Here is a 22791-nt window from a genome sequence, read left to right on the forward strand (position 1 = left end):
TCCCCTTTACAATTGGTATGCCTATTTATAGGCTAATGTTTAGGCAAAATACAGGGAAGGGAAGGTTCCTGGAAGATGCAAGGAAACTTCCTGAATTGATAAATACAGGAAAGGGAAAGTTCCTGGAAGATGCAAGGAAACTTCCTCTGTGGGCTCCACCTTCAAACTTTTACAACAAAAGCAACACAAGCCCCAATTTGTTACCTTATTTTTTGACGGAGCAATAACTAAACAAAAATGTTACCTTAGTTTTCTTTTGGGGAGTTTAATTCACAACCCTAATTTGTTGAAACCACTTCTCTACCAAAAATTTCCTCCAAAATTCCAGTTTTATCCCTCTTGTGTTGAAGCCGACCCTTATCTTTTAAGTTGACAAGGGTCTTTTGAGTTGACATGAACGTTTGAAGAACATGATTGTTGATGCTCTTTTTGGGAGAATCAACTCAGGCGGAGTATTGGATCATTAGCAAGAGAGAAGGTGTAGACCTTTGGTGTTTGAAGAACTTGCAGAAGACGATGAGGAGGAAGTGGTAATTTTGGAAGAGTAACAGTAAATGTGAGAAAATAGTTATCTTTTTTACTCGCGTACTGTTATTTATTTATAGAGAAGTGAAAATGGAAGTTTTGCACAAAGTTTCGATGTGGGACTTTGTGCAAACTGTTGTGGAGATGGCATGCGTCCATAGCTCTAGGTTCTGTAGTCGGGAGCTTTAGCAGGTGTTTACCGCTTCAAAAGAGGGCCTTCCTTCGATAGGCTAAGAAGGAGGTGGTGTCACTCATTTTCTAAGGGCTTGTCCATGCGCCTGTTTAGCGTGTTTCCTTTCCTTTGGCAATAGTTTAATGCGCTGAATACGCTTGGTTAATTATGGTGTAAACAATGATAAAGAGTAATTTGTCCACCCTTATTAATCAAGTTCTTCTGTGTAACCATATTTAAAAGCATTTTTTATTTGTGAATGATAGACATGAAGCAAATGAAACACTGCCATATCAGTCCTTAACTAAAAGTTGGCATAATGGGTTGGTGTATCTGGTATTACTCTTGCCCTTTTTTTTATTTATTTTAATTTTAATAATAATTAAAAACAAATATATTCTTTTTTTTTAAATTATAAAAATATTGTCTAAAGGGCTAATTAATGTAATTGATTCTGTTTTCGATACACGGCTAATTGAGATAAGGATGGTTCTACATATATATGGTATGTAGACTTTACTTTTTATATACCTTAACCAAAAATAAAAAATAAAAAATTCAGGAATTAATTATGATTGAGCACAACGAGATTATGTAGTGAACCGCAAGCAAACCACTCTGCTATATAGGTCAAGTAAACTCCAGTTTTTTTAGATCTGACAAAACAAAAGGGAGGTTTAAGAAGCCATTTTCTGTTCTCCAAACGGCAAAAGTTCTTAGAAGTCCTTTAAGTGAAGGTACCTACTTTGTTCAATTTCTATATTCTCTTCTCTTTACTTGATGTATTACGTTCATTCATGTTTCTTTTAGTTTGCACAGCCTTTTAAGTGAGTTTTCCCATATGTGGGATCGAAACGCTTTCGATAATTAAGTGCAATTGATTAATTACTTGTGATGATATGTATGAAACATTTGTTCTATGATAAGTCTGTAGCGTGCTGTTGATCCATACAAATGCTGTAGGATTATTTATTTATTTTATTTTCCACCTATTTCATTTCATGTTTTAACTAGTTTTCCTGAGCTTTGTTTTATCATGAGAAGGAAAAACAAAAATAACAAAGAAAATCCAATTTAGAGAGTGTACGAGGCTAAAATTGGCTAAATTGAAGTCAATTCTTCCTACTCAAAAAATGGCTATTTATGAAACATATATTTGTTTAGAGCAGAAGAATTAATATGGGCCGTGGAAGGCTGAAGATGGAACTGATAGCGAACGAACGAGCTAGAAAAACAACATTTCAGAAGAGAAGGAAGGGCATGATGAAGAAGGCCTACGAGTTTTCAACTCTTTGCGAATTAGATGTCTGCATGATCATCTATGGCCCTAAACAGACTGATCGGCCTCCTGAACTCCACACGTGGCCCGAAAACCGCGACGAGGTTGACCGCATAATCAACAAGTACAAGGCCAGCATCATGCGCAAACCAGCCAAGAAAACCTTTGATTTGTCTGACTTGTTGAGGGACAGGAAAACCAAGGTCCATGTTGACATCTACAGAGCGCGGAAGGAGATGTATGAGGCCAAGTATCCAACATGGGATGAACGTATTGAAAGTTTTTCCGAAAATCAACTGGAGGCGCTTCTGAATACGCTGGACACAAAGCTCGAGTCTGGCAAGAGAACATTACTTAACAAGAGGAAACAATCAGCCGAATGTCATCAGCATCAAATACATTGCATGGGAAAAGCAGCACCAAACAAAATAATGTTGATGGGTGGAAACCCTAATAATAATATCATTGGTGAGTCACCAAGTCAAAAGCAGCCTTGTAACTATTTCATGCAAGGCCATGTGCGTGAGGAGGACCAAAAGCCTATGAGATCTTTGAGTAATAATATGGTGGATATGCATCCAGTCTCATCATTTGATCATCATCATCATCAATCGTCTGATCAAATGCTTCAACTTGACAATTCAAATGAATATTTGAATAGTCTTGTGGCTCATAATCCGAGTCCCATGGCAATGTGGATGTTGATGGAGAGCAACTATAACTATAGTACTCTTCAATTCAGCTCAGGGGCTTCCAGCAGTGCTCATTCTCAATCACCACTGGAGGGGTATCAAAGTAATTTCAATGATCCAATGATGCAGTCCACGGTGGACAATATGAATATGAACATGATGATGTTAAATGGTAACATTAATCCTCCAAGTTCCTCATCCATGAGCCAGTACTATGCTCGGCTAATGCACCCAACTGTGCCCTACATGCAGCAGTATCCGATGATGCCGGCGGCCGGTGTTTCGTCTCATCAAGTTCAAGTGCATGCTTCTCAAGGCAAAGATGAACCGTACGAAAATATCAACCAATATGTGGTCATGAATAACAGGATGGTTTGACGAATATATGCTAGAATTTATCATTTCTTATCAAAATTGCTATGTGTGAACTCAGCCAATCAATTTCTTACCATAAAGTAGGTTTCTATTTATTTTCTTTTAATGTGATCTAAGGCAACTGTTTTTGTTTCATCTCGTTAAGTTGGTTTTGGTTCATTCATGTGTTCCAAATGCTCTCCCTAGCCCTTCTATTGACATTGGGCCTATTCGTAACCAAAATTTCAAAAGTTTTTGCCCAATGAGGTTGCTTTTGGATCCATACTATGTCTGATTTGTATCTACACTCTAAAACTAAGGGCTAAGGGTAGTCGATTTGGAAATAATTTCGAACACGGCGGTCGTATTATCATGTAACGAAATTAATTTACGCGTTATAATATGAGTGTTGATATTTTTATAGGTCTAGGGTATATTATTAGGTGTTACAAAAACCAAATGAAATTTCCAATTTGTGCCATTTGTGCATTGATACGTTTTGGTTCATGCTCATTGTGAGATATGATTTCACTATTTTTTTTGCTCCAACCATTGTTAAATAATATGTGACAATATTGGTCGAGTGTGAATAAGAACATATGACATAATAATGTGAATTGCATGGACATAATAAAAGCATTTGTAAAATCAATATCTCTGATACACTTGAATCCCTTCCCTGGAATCTGAACTCTCCTTGGATACATAAGACTCTAGAGAGTCGGAGCTAACTCCATACCCAACTCCTTGTCCAAACCCGAATCCGACCCCGATCCCACAACCCAGCCCAACCCCAAACACCAGCTTTACTTGGTTGAATGGCCAAGCACCATATCCTAGCCCTCCAACTAGTCCAAACCCTACTCCAGCACCGCACCCAATTCCAGCTCCAGCTCCAGGCCCCAGCAACACCTTTCTCTCTGCTTTTTGGCTGCTCTGGAAAATTTCAGCGATGGAGAATCGATTTTCGTTCTGCTGCTTCTCGTTGAAAGGGCTTGGCTTCCAAGTCCAGAAGGAATCAGTGTCGGCGTTGATGTTGGATTGGATTTTCATGGTGTAGGGAAAAATGCGAGAGGTTATTGTAACTTTTTGGTTTAATTGATTGAATATTGGTTTTGTTTGTCTTCTTTTACTCCTAGTGCTAAAAAGGTTTCTTATCTTGAATTGGATGGATATCTGACACCGACTTCACATATTTTGTCCCATTTCCACCTCCTAGTGCTAAAATAGTTTCTTATGGATAGATAATGGGTCCTCCTCATGGAGGCATTCTCTTGTGAGGCTGTAGTATATGGCAGCACAGCCCGGTCAGATATTTTACAGGTTCACTTTTGTTTGTTTGTTTTCTTTCTTGGTTTAGTAAGGCCAATTTTCAATTTTGATTCTTTATAAAATGATTTCAAGGTCGGTATTGAAGCTAAAACTTTAACGTTATACATTTTTTCTTTTTCTTTTTCAAACAGTTAAATTCATTAGGGTAAATACCCAGAATCCAATAGGACAATCTCTCAAACAACTTGGAATAGGAAACATCAGGAAGTGGAAGGCATTACTACTCAGCATCCAATAAGACATTCTAATGAATATCACAACATCTTCAAATCCCCACTTGATATCCAAAAGCACCAATTAATGATTGTAGATCCAACCAAATCTAGAAGCTCCACCTCAAAAACAGAGAGATTTGAAAGTGATCTAGCACAAAAAGAGCGGATCTACTAAGCTCTACCAAAATCCAGCCCCAAAAAGATGGTAATCAACTCTTACAAAACAAGGAATACAAAACTGTTGAAATTAATGCACATTTGTGCTAAAGAAAAGTGCTGAGCACCCGGTGCATTATATTAGCAAGGCATTATAAGATGCCGAGGTTCGGTACCCAAACATTGAGAAACTGGCATTCACCCTGGTAGTTTCGGCTAGACGCCTCAGACCATACTTCCAAGCTCACACCATCCATGTCTTAACCAACCAACCGCTCAGGCAAGTGTTGCAGAAGCTAGAAACTTCTAGGAGGTTGGTTAAGTGGGCCATTGAACTTGGTGAGTTTGATATCCACTACAAACCCCGCCCAGCTACAAAGGGCCAGCCCGTCGCTGACTTCATATCAGAATTCACAGAACCCCAAACTTCGGCCACTACCAAGATCATAACCGAACCCAATCTTCCTTTGAGCCAAGACCACATCGCCAACACTGGCACCTTAGACTTTATATGTGGATGGCTCCTTCAATACCCAAGGATGTAGGGTTGGCCTCGTTCTCCTCTCCCCAGACAAGGTTGTCCTTGAGTACACCTTTTGCTTCAAATTCCACACCTCCAATAATGTGGCTGAATTCGAAGCATTCTTAGCTGGCCTTCGGCTAGCCAAGGAGATGGGCGCCAAGCAAATTCAGATATTCAGCGACTCACAGCTCGTTGTCCATCAAGTCAACCAGGACTTCACGGCCAAGGACATCTCTGTGACATCCTACCTCCAGCATACCTGCCACCTGCTTGCAACTTTCAACGCTTATCTCATAAGCCAGGTGCCACGCTCTGAGAACAGCCATGCTGGTGCTTTGGCCAGGCTAGCCTCAGCCATAGAGCAAGGCATTAGTCGCAACATCCACATGGAGCTCTTGGATCAGCCCAGCACACAAGCACCACTCATTTGCACCATCGATCACAGCCCCACATGGATGGACCCCATCCTTCAGTTTTTGCAGAACCAGACGCTACCTGCTGATCTTGCTGAAGCGCGGCGTGTTCGCTATCGCTCCGCAAGATACTTGATCATCAATGGTGCTCTATAAAAGCTCGACTTCAGCCTCCCTTACCTCCAGTGCCTGACTCCAGAGGAAGGTAATTATGTCATTCGGGAGATTCATGAGGGCATCTGCGGCAATCACTCCGGCACTTGCTCACTAGCACATAAAGCCATTAAGCAAGGATACTTCTGGCCCTCACTTCATACTGATGCCCAGGCCTTCACCCAGAAGTGCGACAAGTGTCAACAGTTTGCCAACATCTCACAACTTCTAGCTGAACCATTGACAGCCATAGTCAGTCCTTGGCCATTTGCCCAATGGGAACTTAACCTCATTGGACCTATGCCTGAAGGCAAGGGCCAAGTCAAGTACGCAGTCGTAGCTGTGGACTACTTCACCAAGTAGACTGAAGCTGAAGCCTTAGCGACCATCACTGCAGCTCGCATTGAAACATTCGTCTGGCAAAATATCGTATGTCGTTTCGGCATCCCCAACACCATCATCATAGACAACGGCCGGCAATTTGACAATGCCAAGTTCAAGCAATTTTGTTCCAACCCAAGATACGTCTTTGCCTCGCCTCCCCAGCCCATCCCCAATCTAATGGCCACGTTGAAACCGTGAACAAGATCATTAAAAAAACTATGAAGACCAAGCTTGACAAAGCCAAGGGTTGATGGCCAGAGCTACTCCCAGAGGTTCTCTGGTCCTACCGCACCACCTTCCGTACCTTTACAGGAGAAACACCGTTCTCTCTTTCCTTTGGTACCGAGGTCAATGAGGAGCAATTAGCCCTGAACCTCGACCTCATTGAAGAGCTTCGTGACCAATCCAACATGCGTAACGTCGCGTACAAACAGCGTATCGCCAAATACTATGACTCCCGAGTTAAACCCCGTGCATTCAAAATTGGGGACTGGGTGCGCAAGGTTTCCTTGGCCATCAAAAACCCTACTGAAGGTACCTTGGGTCCTACATGGGAAGGTCCTTACGAGATCACCAAAGTCTGCCGCCCCGGCACTTATCAACTTCGTAATCCCATGGGCAAGACCTTGCCTCACCGTTAGAACGCTGATTACCTCAAGTACAATTATAAGTAAACATACCTAGACCCTAGGACATTATGTTTCTTTAGACTTTCGTTTTGAGCCTCGACTCGACCATCTCTTGTACCTTCTGCCTTTCGACACTTATCTAATGAAACGTCTGACTCTGGCTAATTCTTATCAATCACATGATTATTATTTTGCTATCACAACCGATATCAAATGACAACATGTCTAATATCATAGTAAATCAAAATAACCTTGCCCCTAGCAAGGCAAAATGTTCATACAAAACAGAAATAAACATCAAGTGTTTCAAACAAATAGCTAGAGCACATAAGGAAGGCAATGCCTTCAGAACTCGGTAAAAGGGGCATTCGCAGTGGCCGGCTCCAACTCGGGCGCAACAGCAATGACATCGGTAGAGGGACTAGGTGAAGGAGGCTCGCCGCTCGTATTAAAGTTGATCTCAACCGAAGGGTTGAACCTCGCCAGCTTATCCTCCCAACGAAGCTGCTCATCCACTAATTGATCCATGATATAGCTGCGCAACTCCTCTGAACTACGAAACGACTCGACCACTTCGGCTCGGGCATCAACTATCTCCTCGGCCTTCGACCGTTTAAGCTCTTCCACTTCCTTGGCCAGCGCCATCTTCTGCAACAGCAGGGTGTTCCTCTCTCGGATGGCCTACTGCACCTCAGCCATCTTACCCTTGGCCATCTCATCACGCCTCTTCAGCCTCTGTATCTCCTTATCTGCATTAGCCATGTTGACATACATCTCGCCAAAGGCTTGCAAAACAAAGCATCATCAGTCAAAGCAAACCAGAATGGTAAAAACAAATCCACAAACATATACAACTTACATAAACAGAAGTAAGGATCGTCTCCTGGGCCTGGTCTGCAAAGAAAGAGGCCTGAGTCCTCGCCAGAGCCTCAGGGTCGCTCTTCACGCCCTCCAGGAAGACGATCACCAGAGGAACCTCCTGCAGATGCATGGCCAGGTTCACCTCCTTTTTCTGCCAACGCAGCTTGGAGAAGTCCACCTTCTCCACCCCCTTCGCAAAAACATCCTCAATGCCGAAAGGGAGCTTCGACGGTGCCTATAGATTAAAAGAAGAAAGCCTCGGCTCCGTCCCCATCACACTGTGGCGAGCTTCCTCTAGCGCCTTTCTCTTTCCCAGACCATCGGCAACTTGCCCCTCATCGTCATCCCTAGGGTGCTTCCCAGTTGCCGCTGGGCACCCCCTTTCTCCACCTTCTTGGCGTAAGACTCCCTCAATCGTTTTTGCATCTCGGCGTCATCAATATCCATAACCACCTTTATGCTTCCATTTATAACACCTGCCACTGCACATCAAAAGCTCAGTTAGTCGCAACTACACAAAGGAATCAGAAGACAAACAACAAAGGTAACCCAAGCACTTGCTTCCTTGCAAAAGGCCAGACTCAAACATATTCTTCTGGATGACTAGGTTTCGGTACTCACGATCGGTCTATGATAGCAGTGACCTCACCCTCTCAACTTCCTCTTCTTACTCCTTGGAGATCGGCCCCCACTTCATTGAATCTGCACCAAAGGTTAAATACTACTCAGCCATTTACACTTGCACAAGCAAAAATGGAGAACCAAGAGTGAAAGCAAATAAACAACAGCACAACAATCAGTCTTAAATGATGGGGCCAAGGACCTATAGACTGGAAGTGGGTAGGAATGCGTTTGGTGATGATCTTCCCTGGCGGACACTTCCAATCACCATAAGCCAGGCACCACCTATTCCTCCAGGACTTCTGAGTAGAAGGCTTGTGACCAAAAAAATAACCCCTCTCTTTTTGTTAATGTATGCATTTTGAGTTATTTCTTTTGGCTTCCCTTGACAATTTTGTAATAGGATTTTTATTGTTTCTATCAAGCTCAAGCTTAGTTTAAGAATAGCTTCTCTAGGTGTTCCTAAACTAACATCTATCCTATGGAGGTTCAAGCAATTTGATAAAGGTAAGTATGCATTGCATATCATGGCATTAAAACTGTTTTCATAAAATGATGACTAGTCATCTATTTCTCGTATGACTAGTCATCCTTGCTCTGTAGGATTTCCAGCTGGATAACAAACCTTTTTGTCCTATTCTCCTTTCTCTCTCTGCTGCCATGTGGGTATTCTGACCTAAGGGAATTTTTGTCTTTAAATGCTATCAATTCCCTCTTTTGCAGCCGTCTCTTTTGGGGTTGAAGTTTTGGAAAGTTTGGCTTGCCATCTTTCGCTTCTTCTTCTTCGAGAGAACCATCCCATATTTCATCTATGAGTTTTTCCAAAATGATTTCTTCTTGAAAAACTGCATTTGACTTTGAATCTGCATCTAGCTACATAGAATAATCTCTCATTTATATCTAGGTCAGATTCATGACTAATTTCTTCAAGAGAATGGTTTCTTGAGGAAATTGGTCATTCTCATTTGAATCCAAATTTTGGTTTCGGTTTGAGTTAGAGCTTGCAAGCTAGTGCCATGGGATGAAAGAGCTGGAGAAGGAGCTGCCATTGCCATGAAGAACTGAGCTTCAAGCTTTGCTAAGTTGGAGAAGAAGATTGCACAAAGGAGGTATAGCTCATCTTCCTAAATAGACCTAGGAATTTCTTGAGCTTGCTAGTGTTCTTTGTAAGAATCTTTTTCTACTTAGTGGAATGCCTGGTCGGTTGATGACCCCCAGTTTTTCCCAATGGTGGGTTTCTGGGTGAACAATTTCTGGTTTTCATCTCTGTAAATTTTCTGGGTTTCTGTTCTTGATAGTTGACTAGTCATCTGGGTTTGTGCGGTTGACTAGTCATCTTTTTCAGCTGTTTGGTGTTTGCTTGATTATGCTGTCTTCACACACTTTCACCATAGTTGTTGCTAGCACAGGGGATGCCTAGATTGACGGGTCCTTCTGAGTGCCTAGGTTGTCACTAGTAATTCTCTAGGCTTGCAGGTACATCTTGGTATGCTCTGTGTATGTTATTGTTTGGTATAATTCATATCTGACAGTTGACTAGTCATAAGAGTATTTGGTCATGGTCTAGAGTGTGTGAAGTTTGTTGCGTTCTTGGTTGAATATCTTTTAAATTTACCCCTCGTCACCTAAGTGCCAATTTCAATTGGTATCGGAGCATCAGCTCTTAACACAAATAGAGAGATCCTAGGATTTGTTTTGGTGTTTAGGTGTGCTCACTATGGAAAGGGATCGAGTTGCTGGTTCTTGCAACTCCCCTCCTTTCTTTGACGGCAATAACTACGCTGCATGGAGAGAAAAGTTTGAGATATTCCTTAATGCTCTTGATGAGTGTGCAAGTGAGTATCTCACAAAAGAGTGGGTTGCTCCAGTTAAAACTGTTGAGAATGTTGTTGTGCCCAAGCCTAGGGCAGAATGGACTGAAGTTGAGGTGTATTCTGCACATTCAAACAAGAAGGCCAGAAATGCCTTAGTAACAGCCCTGTCTAGTACTCAGTTTTCACATATACAACACATCCCTAATGCGAAGCAGGCTTGGGATAAACTAAGGGTGGTTCATGAAGGGGATGACCAAGTTAGAACCTTAAAACTTCAGATGGTGCTTGCACAATTTGAAGAACTTAGGATGTCTGAAACTGAGTCTATTTCTGAGTTCTATGGGAGAGTTGAGATGATCACAAATGAAGCCATGAGTCTTGGTCAACCTATTGAAGAGCTTATTGTTGTTCAGAAAATTCTTCGTGTTCTACCTTCTAGGTTTAGAGCTAAGAAAACTGCAATCATGGAGGTTCAAAACCTAAATGAAATCAAGCTTGGGAAACTTGTAGGAAAATTGAAAACCTATGAGATGGAGTTGAATATGGAAGAAAATGATACAAAAAAATCAAAAAATATTGCACTTCAAGGAGTGCATGTTGCCTCTCCGAAAGGTAGTGAAAAATCCTCTGTTTTTGAGGATGAGATGGCCTTATTTGTCAAAAAATTTAGGAGAATTCTTAAGGATAAGGGTAAGTTTGCTAGAGAGGGCAGCTCTGGTAGTGAGAGACATTTTAGACCATCAACTGATTGGTCTAATGAGAGGAACAAGGTTGTCAAACCTTTCACTAAAGATTTTAGAAAATCTGTCAAATGCTTCACTTGTGGAGGCATTGGACACTATGCTGCCGACTGTGCAAACAATCAGAAAAATTACTCCAAGGGAAAGGATAAGGCCATGAAAGTGACCTGGAGTGAGAGTGAAAGTGAAGTGTCTCAAGAGGATTCATCTTCCTCTGATGATGATGACCAACAGGTTGCCTTTGTTGTCTCTGTGCAGCCTGTGTCTGATGAATCTGACTCTGAGTCAGATGACCAGTCATATGAATCATTAGGCAGAAAATATGATTGCTTGTTCAAAGAGACTTTGTCTTTGAAAGAAGAGAGTCTCAATCTTGAAGTCAATAACCAAGATCTTCAACATGAAATTCTCATCCTAAAAGAAACCAAAAAGGAGTTGAGTGAAAAATTTGTGTCTCTAGAAAAAGAAATTGCTACTTTTGTGTCAATTAGGAGTAATCTTGAAAATCAAGTTAATGTGCTCAAGGCAAGTAACATTGGTTTTCAGAACTCAAACAAACAGCTCCTAGGAGAATTGAATGAAGCAAAAAATAAGATTTTGTCTATGACCATTGGTGCCTCAAAAATTGACAAAATGTTGAATATGGGAAAACTTCATAGGGACAAAGGTGGTCTTGGATTTAATCATTTTGATTCTAGTTCGTCTAGTTTTACCACTAAGTTTGTCAAGTCAAAAACTCCAGTCACTGTTCCTCTTGATGTTCAGCAGGTTGTCAAGAAATCTAAGTTTGTTCCAACTTGTCACAGGTGTGGGTTGACTGGTCATATCCGACCAGTCTGTCATAGGTACAGCAAAGATAAGACCAGAAATCTGTCTTCAAAATCTAAAAGGAATTCCAGATCTTTGCAAGATCAAGTTGATCATTTGCTAAATGAAGTAACTAAGATTGCCAAACTTGTCTCCCTTAAAATGAGTTCACCCATTGTTCCTAAGTCTACTTGGGTTGCAAAAGGTCAGACCAAATGTCTTGTTGTGCTTAATGCTTTTGCTACTTCAAACACCAATTCTTGGTACTTTGATAGTGGCTGTTCCAAACATATGTCTGGTGATAAGAGTGTCTTCTCATCTCTCACTCCTTTTGATGGAGGCACTGTGACTTTTGGTGGTGGTCACAAGTCTCAAGTAGTTGGAAAAGGTACTGTGTGTATCCCTGGTTTACCCGAGCTTAAGAATGTTAGATTTGTTGAGGGTCTCACCTCCAATCTCATTAGTGTGAGTCAATTATGTGATGATGGAATTGTAGAAGTTAGATTCTCCAAGCATGGTTGCAAAATCATTGGAAAAGGTGATAATGAGATTGTGAGCGTGACAAGGTCAAGGGACAATTGTTATTGCATTGATGGTGTCAATGACACAAAAGAAGTTGTTTGCAACAAGGTTGTGAATGAAACGAGTGTCTTGTGGCATCAAAGACTTGGACATGTGAATTTTAGAGACTTGCATAAACTGTCCAAGAGAGAGTTAGTGAGTGGTCTACCAAAGCTTGACAAATCTGATCAACATGTTTGTGAAGGATGTCAATTAGGCAAGCAAGTTAGAGTGTCACATAAAAAGGTCAAACACATTCAAACAAATGTAAGTCTTGAACTTGTTCACATGGACCTTGTTGGTCCTATCCAAACCTTGTCCCTTGGTGGAAAGAAATATATTCTCGTCATGGTTGATGATTTCTCTAGGTTCACTTGGGTCTCATTCTTACTTGAGAAATCTGATACTTTTCAAAGGTTCAAATCTGTTTGTCATCTCTTGCAAAAAGAGAAGATGACTAGTCATCTGCCTCTTGTTAAAATTAGAACAGACCATGGTTCTGAGTTTGAGAATTCACAATTTCTGAAATTTTGTGAAGAAATGGGAATTAAACATGAGTTCTCTGCTCCTATTACACCTCAGCAAAATGGTGTTGTGGAGAGGAAGAATAGAGTTCTTGTTGAGATGGCTAGGGTGATGCTAAATAGCAAAAATCTTGCTAAACATTTTTGGGTTGAAGCTGTAAGTACAGCCTGTTACATCTCAAACAGGGTATTTTTGAGATCTGGTACAAAACAAACACCTTATGAGATTTGGAAAGGGAAAAAGCCTAATGTGTCATATTTTAGGACTAAGCATATAGACATTAGGCATCACTTTATTAGAGATCTTGTGGAAGACAAAATTCTTTCTTTGGAATTTGTTCCCTCTGTGAAACAGCTAGCAGATATACTCACCAAGGCCTTGGACTTTCAAAAACATGTAGTCCATTGGCCCTTTCTCAATTGATTGATTAGCTTGTCTGTTCCTTATCTTCAGCACATTGCAGAACTGTTGACTAGTCATCTTCGTTTTAGTTGACTAGTGAAATATAAATTTTTGTTTACTTGCTGTGCAAATGTCAAAAATATCTGTTTCTTCTGATCTCTGATGGTGTGAAGCTTGAATCATTTTATGCTTTGCCTGATTTGTGCATAATTCCCCCCTTCTAGTTTGGAGCCATTAGATGAAATTTTTTGGTGTTTTTATGTCTTCTTGGTGAGACAAGTGTTGTGATCCATTGTGGACAATCATTGTTATAATCTCCTATCTTATCTCACTCTCTTAGGCAATTTGTTTATAAATTAAAAAAAAAAAAAACAAGAAAAAGAAAAAGGGAAGTGTGACCAATGTAGTCACGACTCTAGGAAGGTATAAGGTGATTTGATTGAAGAATCTAGAGCAAGAGCCGCAAAATTGGGCCACTCATGCACTTAAGTCTGGGATGTGCAAATATCAAACATAAAAAATGGCCAGATTGAGTGATGAAAATCAAATAGGTTGAGTCTATGCTTTGAGTTTGTCTTGAAAGTTCATTATATACTTGTCTCTCCAAGAGCGATATTTCTTCATCTCTTGTGTTTTTCTTTTGGCTCTGAACCTCCTCTGTCCATCTTGACTTATCTCTGAGCATGAAATCTAATTCATATTCTATCTATCAGAGTTAGTTGAATTATTTTGTTTGCACATGTGGTTATCTTCTCTCTCTCTTACTTATTGTGCTTGAAGACTTGGACTAGGCTATAGTAGCTAATACATCGTTGATCACTTGATATATTTGCTAGTTCATGTTTGTGTTTTTAAAACCAAAATCATGTCTTCTTCAGGGTCAATACTAAAATTGCTGCTTGCTATGATATTGCTTGAGTTCACTAGTCAACATATGCTCATGCGGATTGTGGTTGACTAGTCGTCTGCTTAATAGGGATCTTGTGCCTATTGGTGAAATTAATTTTCACTCTCTAAGAACCAAGACCATTGGTTATGACACAAAACACAAAGGCTCACTTGTCTTCTCCTTATCTCATTTACACCTTCTGTTCGAACATTGGTATTGTGTTTATGTATGATCGTGTTTAGATGACGCCATTTTGGTCTATGACCAGTCATCTTAATAAGGTGTGTTCCCATATTCAATGATTTAGCCTAACATAATTCTTGAAATCCTTAAGAGTCTACCTTGCTATGAGTTTTGGATTGTTGGCTAATTTATTTTGTTGGGGGAGTTTCTTTGAGATGCATGTGTTTTGGCAACATTCTTGCTGGTTGTTTTTATCATTTTCATACATCAATGTTGCCTTCCTAAGCCTTATCTCTATTGATTTGATCTCTTTGTTCTTGGCTGTGTCTATGAGGTTGTTGATCTTTTGATGCCACCTCAAATTTAGACATGCGTGACTAGTGCATTTCATAGTCCACTCTCTTCTCCTTGTGCTTGTTGGAAGCTATTTGTGTTTTTTGGACAACCTAGAGACTTATTTCTTGTATTCTTTCTCACATGTCCTCAATTTTGAGCAAAAATTTAGGGTTCATCTTGCATGGTGCTTTCTTCAAATTTGACAGTGATTGATGCCTTAAATTTTGATATTTTGGTGCTTTGTCTTGATTTTGCACTATGGTGTGTAAAGAAAAATTCATTGGTTGTCCCTTGTTTTGATAAATATGTTGCTTAAACTCTGTCTTTTTAGGGGAGTTTCTTTATGTGTAATGTGTACACATTGAGCCACTTGATTTTAATTGCTTTAGGTATGATTCCTTGCAACTTGTGCTCTATTTCTTATTCTTTTTAGCCTGATGCATTTTTGTGTTTATTGGCTATTTATGGAAAGTTTGCTGAATCAGTACGTCAAAGGTTAATTCTTTTATGCTATATGATACTCAGGGGGAGTATGTTTTCCAAGGGGGCGTTTTGCTTTAGGGGGAGTTTCTATTTGTGTAGTGATTTTAATCTTGTACCCTCTGTAGGTTGATAGGGGGGAGTTGTCTTGTATTGTTTTGAACAAATGTTGTTTGTGCTTTGTAATCAAACTGTGTCATGTGCATATTGTTCAAATCTGATTATGTGACTTGTGTTTAATTCACTTGATTACTGTTTCTCTCTATTTGCCTTTTTGCTCTTTCCTTATCAACAAGGGGGAGAACACTCTCAACCCCATATTGCACATATTCACATATTGCATATTGCTTCAAATTTCTGTGATATAATATGCTTGTCTTGTGCCTGGGAGTTTGGTCGTTGTTTTGCAGGTACTTCATTTAATCATCTCCCTAGGTTCGATTTTGGGTTGAGTGTATTTAGAGAGTGTGTTGTCAAGGAAAGCCAAAAAGGGGGAGATTGTTAATGTATGCATTTTGAGTTATTTCTTTTGGCTTCCCTTGACAATTTTGTAATAGGATTTTTATTGTTTCTATCAAGCTCAAGCTTAGTTTAAGAATAGCTTCTCTAGGTGTTCCTAAACTAACATCTATCCTATGGAGGTTCAAGCAATTTGACAAATTTAAGTATGCATTGCATATCATGGCATTAAAACTGTTTTCATAAAATGATGACTAGTCATCTATTTCTCGTATGACTAGTCATCCTTGCTCTGTAGGATTTCCAGCTGGATAACAAACCTTTTTGTCCTATTCTCCTTTCTCTCTCTGCTGCCATGTGGGTATTCTGACCTAAGGGAATTTTTGTCTTTAAATGCTATCAATTCCCTCTTTTGCAGCTGTCTCTTTTGGGGTTGAAGTTTTGGAAAGTTTGGCTTGCCATCTTTCGCTTCTTCTTCTTCGAGAGAACCATCCCATATTTCATCTATGAGTTTTTCCAAAATGATTTCTTCTTGAAAAACTGCATTTGACTTTGAATCTGCATCTAGCTACATAGAATAATCTCTCATTTATATCTAGGTCAGATTCATGACTAATTTCTTCAAGAGAATGGTTTCTTGAGGAAATTGGTCATTCTCATTTGAATCCAAATTTTGGTTTCGGTTTGAGTTAGAGCTTGCAAGCTAGTGCCATGGGATGAAAGAGCTGGAGAAGGAGCTGCCATTGCCATGAAGAACTGAGCTTCAAGCTTTGCTAAGTTGGAGAAGAAGATTGCACAAAGGAGGTATAGCTCATCTTCCTAAATAGACCTAGGAATTTCTTGAGCTTGCTAGTGTTCTTTGTAAGAATCTTTTTCTACTTAGTGGAATGCCTGGTCGGTTGATGACCCCCAGTTTTTCCCAATGGTGGGTTTCTGGGTGAACAATTTCTGGTTTTCATCTCTGTAAATTTTCTGGGTTTCTGTTCTTGATAGTTGACTAGTCATCTGGGTTTGTGCGGTTGACTAGTCATCTTTTTCAGCTGTTTGGTGTTTGCTTGATTATGCTGTCTTCACACACTTTCACCATAGTTGTTGCTAGCACAGGGGATGCCTAGATTGACGGGTCCTTCTGAGTGCCTAGGTTGTCACTAGTAATTCTCTAGGCTTGCAGGTACATCTTGGTATGCTCTGTGTATGTTATTGTTTGGTATAATTCATATCTGACAGTTGACTAGTCATAAGAGTATTTGGTCATGGTCTAGAGTGTGTGAAGTTTGTTGCGTTCTTGGTTGAATATCTTTTAAATTTACCCCTCGTCACCTAAGTGCCAATTTCACTTTTGCCTTTTGGCAATTGACTTGTACCCAGCCAAAACTTACTTGTTGCTTCGAAATCGAGTACAAGTACATAAACTGTTCAAATATCGGCTCCCCCAACCCAACCAAGCACCACGCAATGTAAACCCTATGCAGAAGAATCCAAAAGTTAGGATTATATTGCCCCGATGTATACCCCAGTTTGGCCAACATCATCTGCACCTAAGGATGAAATGGTAGCCTGAAGCCATGCCGGTACATATCCATAAAAATCATCACAGAGCCCTCCGGTGGATATCTAACCACATCAGCCGTGGTGAGTAGCCTCAAGCCCACGTAAGGTGGAATACAATAATTTGTCCGAAGCTCGGCCAACTTTACTTCTGTAAGTGTATTCCGTCTTGCCAAAGGAACACCAATTCGTATGTCCACTCCCTCTGAAGCTGAAGCCACGGCTACACCCACGAACCCCGACGGTGATGCCTGGTTGCTCGAGCCTACCTCTGGTGTATGAGGCAAGGCTAGAACCCGATCAGCCAGAGCCTCTAAAACACTATAGTTTCTCTGCATCTCCCTGTACTTAGCCTCTCGGGAGTCTACTGATGGCTCACCTCTCTTACCCTCATGCACTACCATCCTACTCTCTATAATCCATTCTACCAAGTGCTCTGACTGGGTACTCTCATCTTCAGAACAGACATATGGGCTGGGCTCTTGACTCCCAGTATCTTCCCCACCAAAGGCAGAGGGGTGGGTCATGACTTTCTCTATCAGAACTTTCAGACATCTACAATATGCAGAAATAAGGAAAAGGAACTAATGCACATGCAAGAAAGATTGAAACATACATTCAACAAGTTCATATCAATGCTCAAGGTGTTCATCACGTTCATATTCATATTCAAGGTGTTCATCCTAGTCTTCAATGTGTTCACACCAAAAAGGACAGTTCAATTCAAAAATTCAAGGGAAATGAGATATCACCTTGTTCGCACCACCACGAAAGGACTCTGGAAATCACCTTGGCCACAGCACCACCATGAAATATTTCACCAAAAATCTCCTTTTCTCCTTCTCACTTTCTAAGCATTTTTTCTCAAAATCTCCAAGTGTGATGCCTTCGTCACCTCAAACTCCTATTTATAAAGCCCTAGGGTACCAACGCCTCGGTTTACGAGAAAACCTTATCACCCTTTCATCTTTCCTCTCAAATTTCTTACACGTACACAATTTGAAATTCACATTCAAAAACAAAAAAAACAAAACAAAACAAAAAAATACGGAGCAAGGACTTTGGAAAGACCTTGCCGAACGGCAAGGCCCGTGGAGAAACAACGGGAGGCCTCACAAAAAGTCTTACCAAGTCTAAGTTTGATCTGCTTGCCCAAGTCCTTGACCAAAATCTAAGAGCCCAGCTCCACAAACTTTTTCGAAGCCAATCGCTCACACCTAGGGCCCTGCAGCCCCACCACTACCAGCACGGACTGGCCTTGCTAAACTGAAGGCCCATACAAAACTAAATGGTGCTCTCAAAAACTTGTTCTCACCAAGGCCCAGCCCCAAGGCTCTCCGAATCCACCTTCACGACCCAGCTGAAGACCTTAGGACCCAGTCCGGGCGCACAAGACTTCCAAGTCTGCCCTCCAAAGACTATGGACGCAGGTCTTGTAGACAAATGTGGGCTTAGCCTACTTGTTGATGATTACACACAAACAAGCGGGTTTGTAAAATGAGGATGAGGGTTCAAGGCACCCTTGTCGAACGGCAAGACCTGTGCGAACAAGAAAGGAAGCCTCTAAAAATGATGAGTTCCCAGACCCGCCTTACCGAGACCCTGTTGCAAGATCAAACAACCAAACTCAACCAATTTTAACCTCTGATTAACCTTGCCGAATGGCAAGTAACGTGCGGAAGGGAAGAGGACTTCAAAAAATTACGTACCTCAACAGAGGCTCAGCTTCAAGGACCAGAAGTTGCCGCCTTTATTCTTGTATAAATAGAGAGTTTGCATTTACAAGTTGTTTAGTACTATATCTAGAGATAACCTACATGCAATATGATATTTGTTAGAGATGACTAAAGAGAGATGTAAGGAAATTTGATATTGGACGAGATAGGTAAATGTGTTGTCTTGCCAATTTATTTTAAGGGCTCTCATTGTCGAGGTGAGTGGTTTATGTAATGTGTTCTAAAAGTTCTTACCATGAATTATCGTGGATTTGTTCTATTTACAAATATCTTTCTATTTCAAGTCAAGCATGTCTTATTTGATGCAACCTTTCACACTATATATATTGGAATATTTGTGAAGTATGTATTATTCATGGAACATGAGAACTTCAATGTTGGGATATCCGAGGGATAGATGTACCACACGGGGACATAAGGCAGTAAGCCCAATAGGGGTCATGTGGTTGGTTACATGCTATGAAGGATAACTGAGATATGAAGGGATGATGTGATATGATCTGGATTGGTGTACATTTTCATGATATTTTATAGAGTGTGTAAAACGGCGTTGCTTGACTGGCATATTACATAATTTACTCACTGAGCGGTGGTTGCTGATCCCTCACCTTGTTTAATTTTTCAGATGAATTAGTGGGCAAGACAAGGACTAAACTAGTTGAGGCTGAATTAGAGAGTATAAGAGCTTTATTTATTTCTTGTAAAGTTGTAAGATTTTGGAGATATTTTTTTTTAATAAGAGAAGTTTATTTTAAACCTATGTTTCAGCTTCTTTTTATTTTATTTTACTTTCTCACGCACTAGGAGCGGGGTTTCCACCTACCCCCGGGTCTGGGGCGTGACACACCACCCAACTCACTGCATAACCCAGAAACTTGACGTCTCCACCTCTCCTGCACAACCACAACATACCCTGGACAACCAATTCCCACAAGGCCAATAATTCCATTTGAAATTTTGAAAAAATTAAAAACCAGAGAGTGACATATTTTGGGGGAAAAAAAAATCAAGGGATGAAGAATTTGGATTCTTGAAAATAGAAGAAGATTAATGGTGGGTCTGTCACCTTTGGAAATATTTCTTCCCCAATTAATAGGCTGTTCCGTTTCCTTCTTTCATCGCCTCATCCAACTGTGAGCAATCCAATATGACCTCATCATCATCCTAATCATCCCCATCTTGTTAGTTTTGTTAATGTGGGTCAGAATCTAATGGCCTTAATTAGGGGCAAAATGGGGTGGTAGGGACGAGAAGATGCATGGTTGTGTTTGTGGAAAGCATGGCTTGAGCTGTGTGGTTTGGGGAGGTAGACAAATGGGTTTGAGGAGGATTGTAGGTGGGGAGGTGACGGGGAGAGGAAGAGAAGAAGATATTTGTGGTTTTCTCAAATATTTTATTAGTTTATAGTTAATTAATTTTTTTAGTTTAAATTTTATTTATCAATTGTTTATATCTATTATGATGTTATTATCTAGTTTTTTTAAAAAAAATAGAATTTTATTATTATTTTAATTATTTTTTTTAACATAAATTAACAAAAATACACTTGAAAATAGCTTACATATAAAATATTAGAAAGCTTTTAAAAAGGGTCCGACTAAAAAATAAATATTGTAATATTTAAATTTAATTAAGGATTCTGATATTTTTTAAAGGAAAATGCTAGGGAGACCAACTTTAGATACTAACTTGTGTACCATCTCTCTAATAGAGGTGGAGCGCACCAATATAATGGGTCCCATGCTCTATTAGAGAGCTGGTGTACAAGTTGGTATCTAAAGTTGGTATCCCTAGCATTTTCCTTCAAAAAATATCACAATATTTATTTTTTAGTCTGACATAACATAGGTCTTCACTATTTTTACAATACAGCTTCGTAGTCCAACGTGGGACCAAATGTAGGTCGGTACTTAATCCAGCTTAGTCCAATCCAAGCCAATCCAAGATAGTCTCAGAATTTAATCCAGTACATGACAATCCATTGTACCAAATGACCCCTAAAAGAATTACGTTGTTTCGTGAGCTACCTTAGCGTCATCTTCACATGCAACCATATCAAGTTAGAATCATTGAGTTAAGATTCAAACTATATTCTACAAAACAAAATTTGGTGGCAAAGTGTTATGATAATAAAGATACCTCTGGTAAATCATAGATTCAATGTTATTGAACTTTACATCAACGCATGCAGTACTACCACAATCTTCGTCTTCATCTTGCCCTTTACATGCTTGAGAAACCTTCATATTTATGTAGAACCCAAAACTTAATATGTAATCAAGAAAGGAGATTGACAAAAGCTTTTGCGCATACCAACCTAGTTTTCAAGTCACCTTTATAGCTAAAGAAGAGGATTCTAGAATGGCGGTTTTAAAAAATAATAGGCCTAATCTGCGTCTGGTATGCAGTTTTGAAATTGGTCCTTGCTAAGGAATTTCTCCAAATCTATTACATTCCTAGTCTTGGTTTCCAGGCTTTAAACATGGACATATATGAATTAGGAAATTTAGTTATGACTTTAACAAAATTGTAGGCAATAAAATGAAAGAGCTCCACACTTAGAGGTCCCTGAAAACATTAGACTTTAGTAAAAAGGCACTCACAAGCTACATACATGGGCTTAACTAAGTTGGCTAGAGTAAATGTGCTCCCCACTCTACACCCAAGTTCAAATCCCTCTCCTTAAAGTTTAGATTAGATATCGTTTGTATAAAATAAAATAAAACACTCACAAGCCCAATTTAAACTAAAATGGCATATTTGACATGTAAATATGCAAAAAAAGAATACATAATTAGACATGCAAAATACAGGTCCCACAATCTACTTTACACCTTACACATAACCAAACAAAACCTAATTTTTTTTTTTACATATGTATAGAGTTTGGAGTACTTTTTTTGCCTTCTTCTTAGTTAGGTAGCATGTATTATGCAAACAAAAGAAAAGTATTAGTGATAAAATTCTTTACTAATAAGGCTATCATAAATGGAGTATTTTGGTTTTCGGCTTGATCTGTGGGGTTTAAATTTTCTTTTGTATTAGGTCACTGAGGTGGCCCAAATTCGCATTAGTCTTAAATTAAGGAGATAATATGTAGTAAAGTTGCTATAATTCTTAATGTATGGTTGGTCTTATCGCTATAATTTTTCTTCATGATTATAATACATTTCTTACTACTTCTTTACTGAATTTTGCATATGCCTTATCTATAAGGGAGTATTTTTGCTCACCACTTTAACCCAATGTGTACCCTTACCACCCTTCTTATAACTTGACACATGTCTATTCTTGTAACCATAGTTAACTCCTTGATTTTAAATTTTTAAGTATTTAAAATTAAAAAATAAAGTAAAATAATAATTAAATAACATAAAAAACTCTCTCTCCTTCACTCTCCCTCTTCACGACGGGGCCCACACCACACCCACGCGTATACGTCCGGCGGCGACACCAAAATCCTCACCGTAGATCGGAACATCAATCTCTTCACTTTCGCCTCCAAGCTCGCCTCCCTCTATGACACCCCAAACGACGTCATCTACTTACTAGCTCCCAAGTGAAGATCTCGACGCCTTCATCTCCGTCATCAATGACGAAGACCTCGACCCCATGATGATCGAGTACAGTCGGCTCTATTGCACTTCCGCTAAGCCCACAAGGCTCAGGCTCTTCCTCTTCCCTCTCAACAACAACACTCCCTTTAGCTTCGGCTCCAACGAGACCAAGTTGGAGCACCAGTAGTTCGTGGATGCTCTGAATTTGGTCAAATTGATTCTCCTGATGATTCTTCTCCAACGGCTTCGGTCACAGTGTCGCTGACGAACCCCAATCGGATCTTGTCGGTGTGGGTGGTGCTTGTGGTGGGGTACGTGGTTGAGGTTGAACAAGGTCAGGAGGTGGTTGGGGTTGCTACAGGGGAATGTGGTGGCTAAGGTTAGGTGGCTAGTTGTGGGGTAAGGGTGGGTCTAGTCGGGAAGAGGGGAGAGAGAAGGAGAGAGT

General features: G+C 40.1%; 3 protein-coding genes across 3 annotated transcripts; 2 read left to right on the forward strand and 1 right to left on the reverse strand.

Annotated features, from left to right (window-relative positions):
* Positions 1877-3046, forward strand: LOC18782366 (MADS-box transcription factor 50). Its single transcript, XM_020560016.1, has one exon. The coding sequence runs from the start codon at positions 1877-1879 to the stop codon at positions 3044-3046; it is 1170 nt and encodes a 389-aa protein (XP_020415605.1).
* LOC18784124 (protein TRIGALACTOSYLDIACYLGLYCEROL 5, chloroplastic) lies at positions 3605-4319 on the reverse strand. The gene has a single exon (XM_020560376.1). The coding sequence runs from the start codon at positions 4073-4075 to the stop codon at positions 3671-3673; it is 405 nt and encodes a 134-aa protein (XP_020415965.1). The 5' UTR covers positions 4076-4319; the 3' UTR covers positions 3605-3670.
* Positions 10027-13179, forward strand: LOC109948093. Its single transcript, XM_020560017.1, has 2 exons — positions 10027-11227; positions 11324-13179. The coding sequence occupies exons 1-2, from the start codon at positions 10027-10029 to the stop codon at positions 13177-13179; spliced, it is 3057 nt and encodes a 1018-aa protein (XP_020415606.1).

The sequence above is a fragment of the Prunus persica genome, chromosome G3 (genome assembly GCF_000346465.2).
Source record: "Prunus persica cultivar Lovell chromosome G3, Prunus_persica_NCBIv2, whole genome shotgun sequence".
Classification (NCBI taxonomy): Eukaryota; Viridiplantae; Streptophyta; class Magnoliopsida; order Rosales; family Rosaceae; genus Prunus; species Prunus persica.

What these genes read in the sequence shown, in the direction of transcription:
- LOC109948093 (XM_020560017.1), top strand. Translation starts at nt 10,027, where the DNA reads ATGGAAAGGGATCGAGTTGCTGGTTCTTGCAACTCCCCTCCTTTCTTT. An exon ending in TTTGTCTTTGAAAGAAGAGA is followed by an intron (nt 11,228 to 11,323) that starts GTCTCAATCTTG and finishes TTGTGTCTCTAG; the next exon opens with AAAAAGAAATTGCTACTTTT.
- LOC18782366 (XM_020560016.1), top strand. Translation starts at nt 1,877, where the DNA reads ATGGGCCGTGGAAGGCTGAAGATGGAACTGATAGCGAACGAACGAGCT.
- LOC18784124 (XM_020560376.1), bottom strand. Translation starts at nt 4,075, where the DNA reads ATGAAAATCCAATCCAACATCAACGCCGACACTGATTCCTTCTGGACT.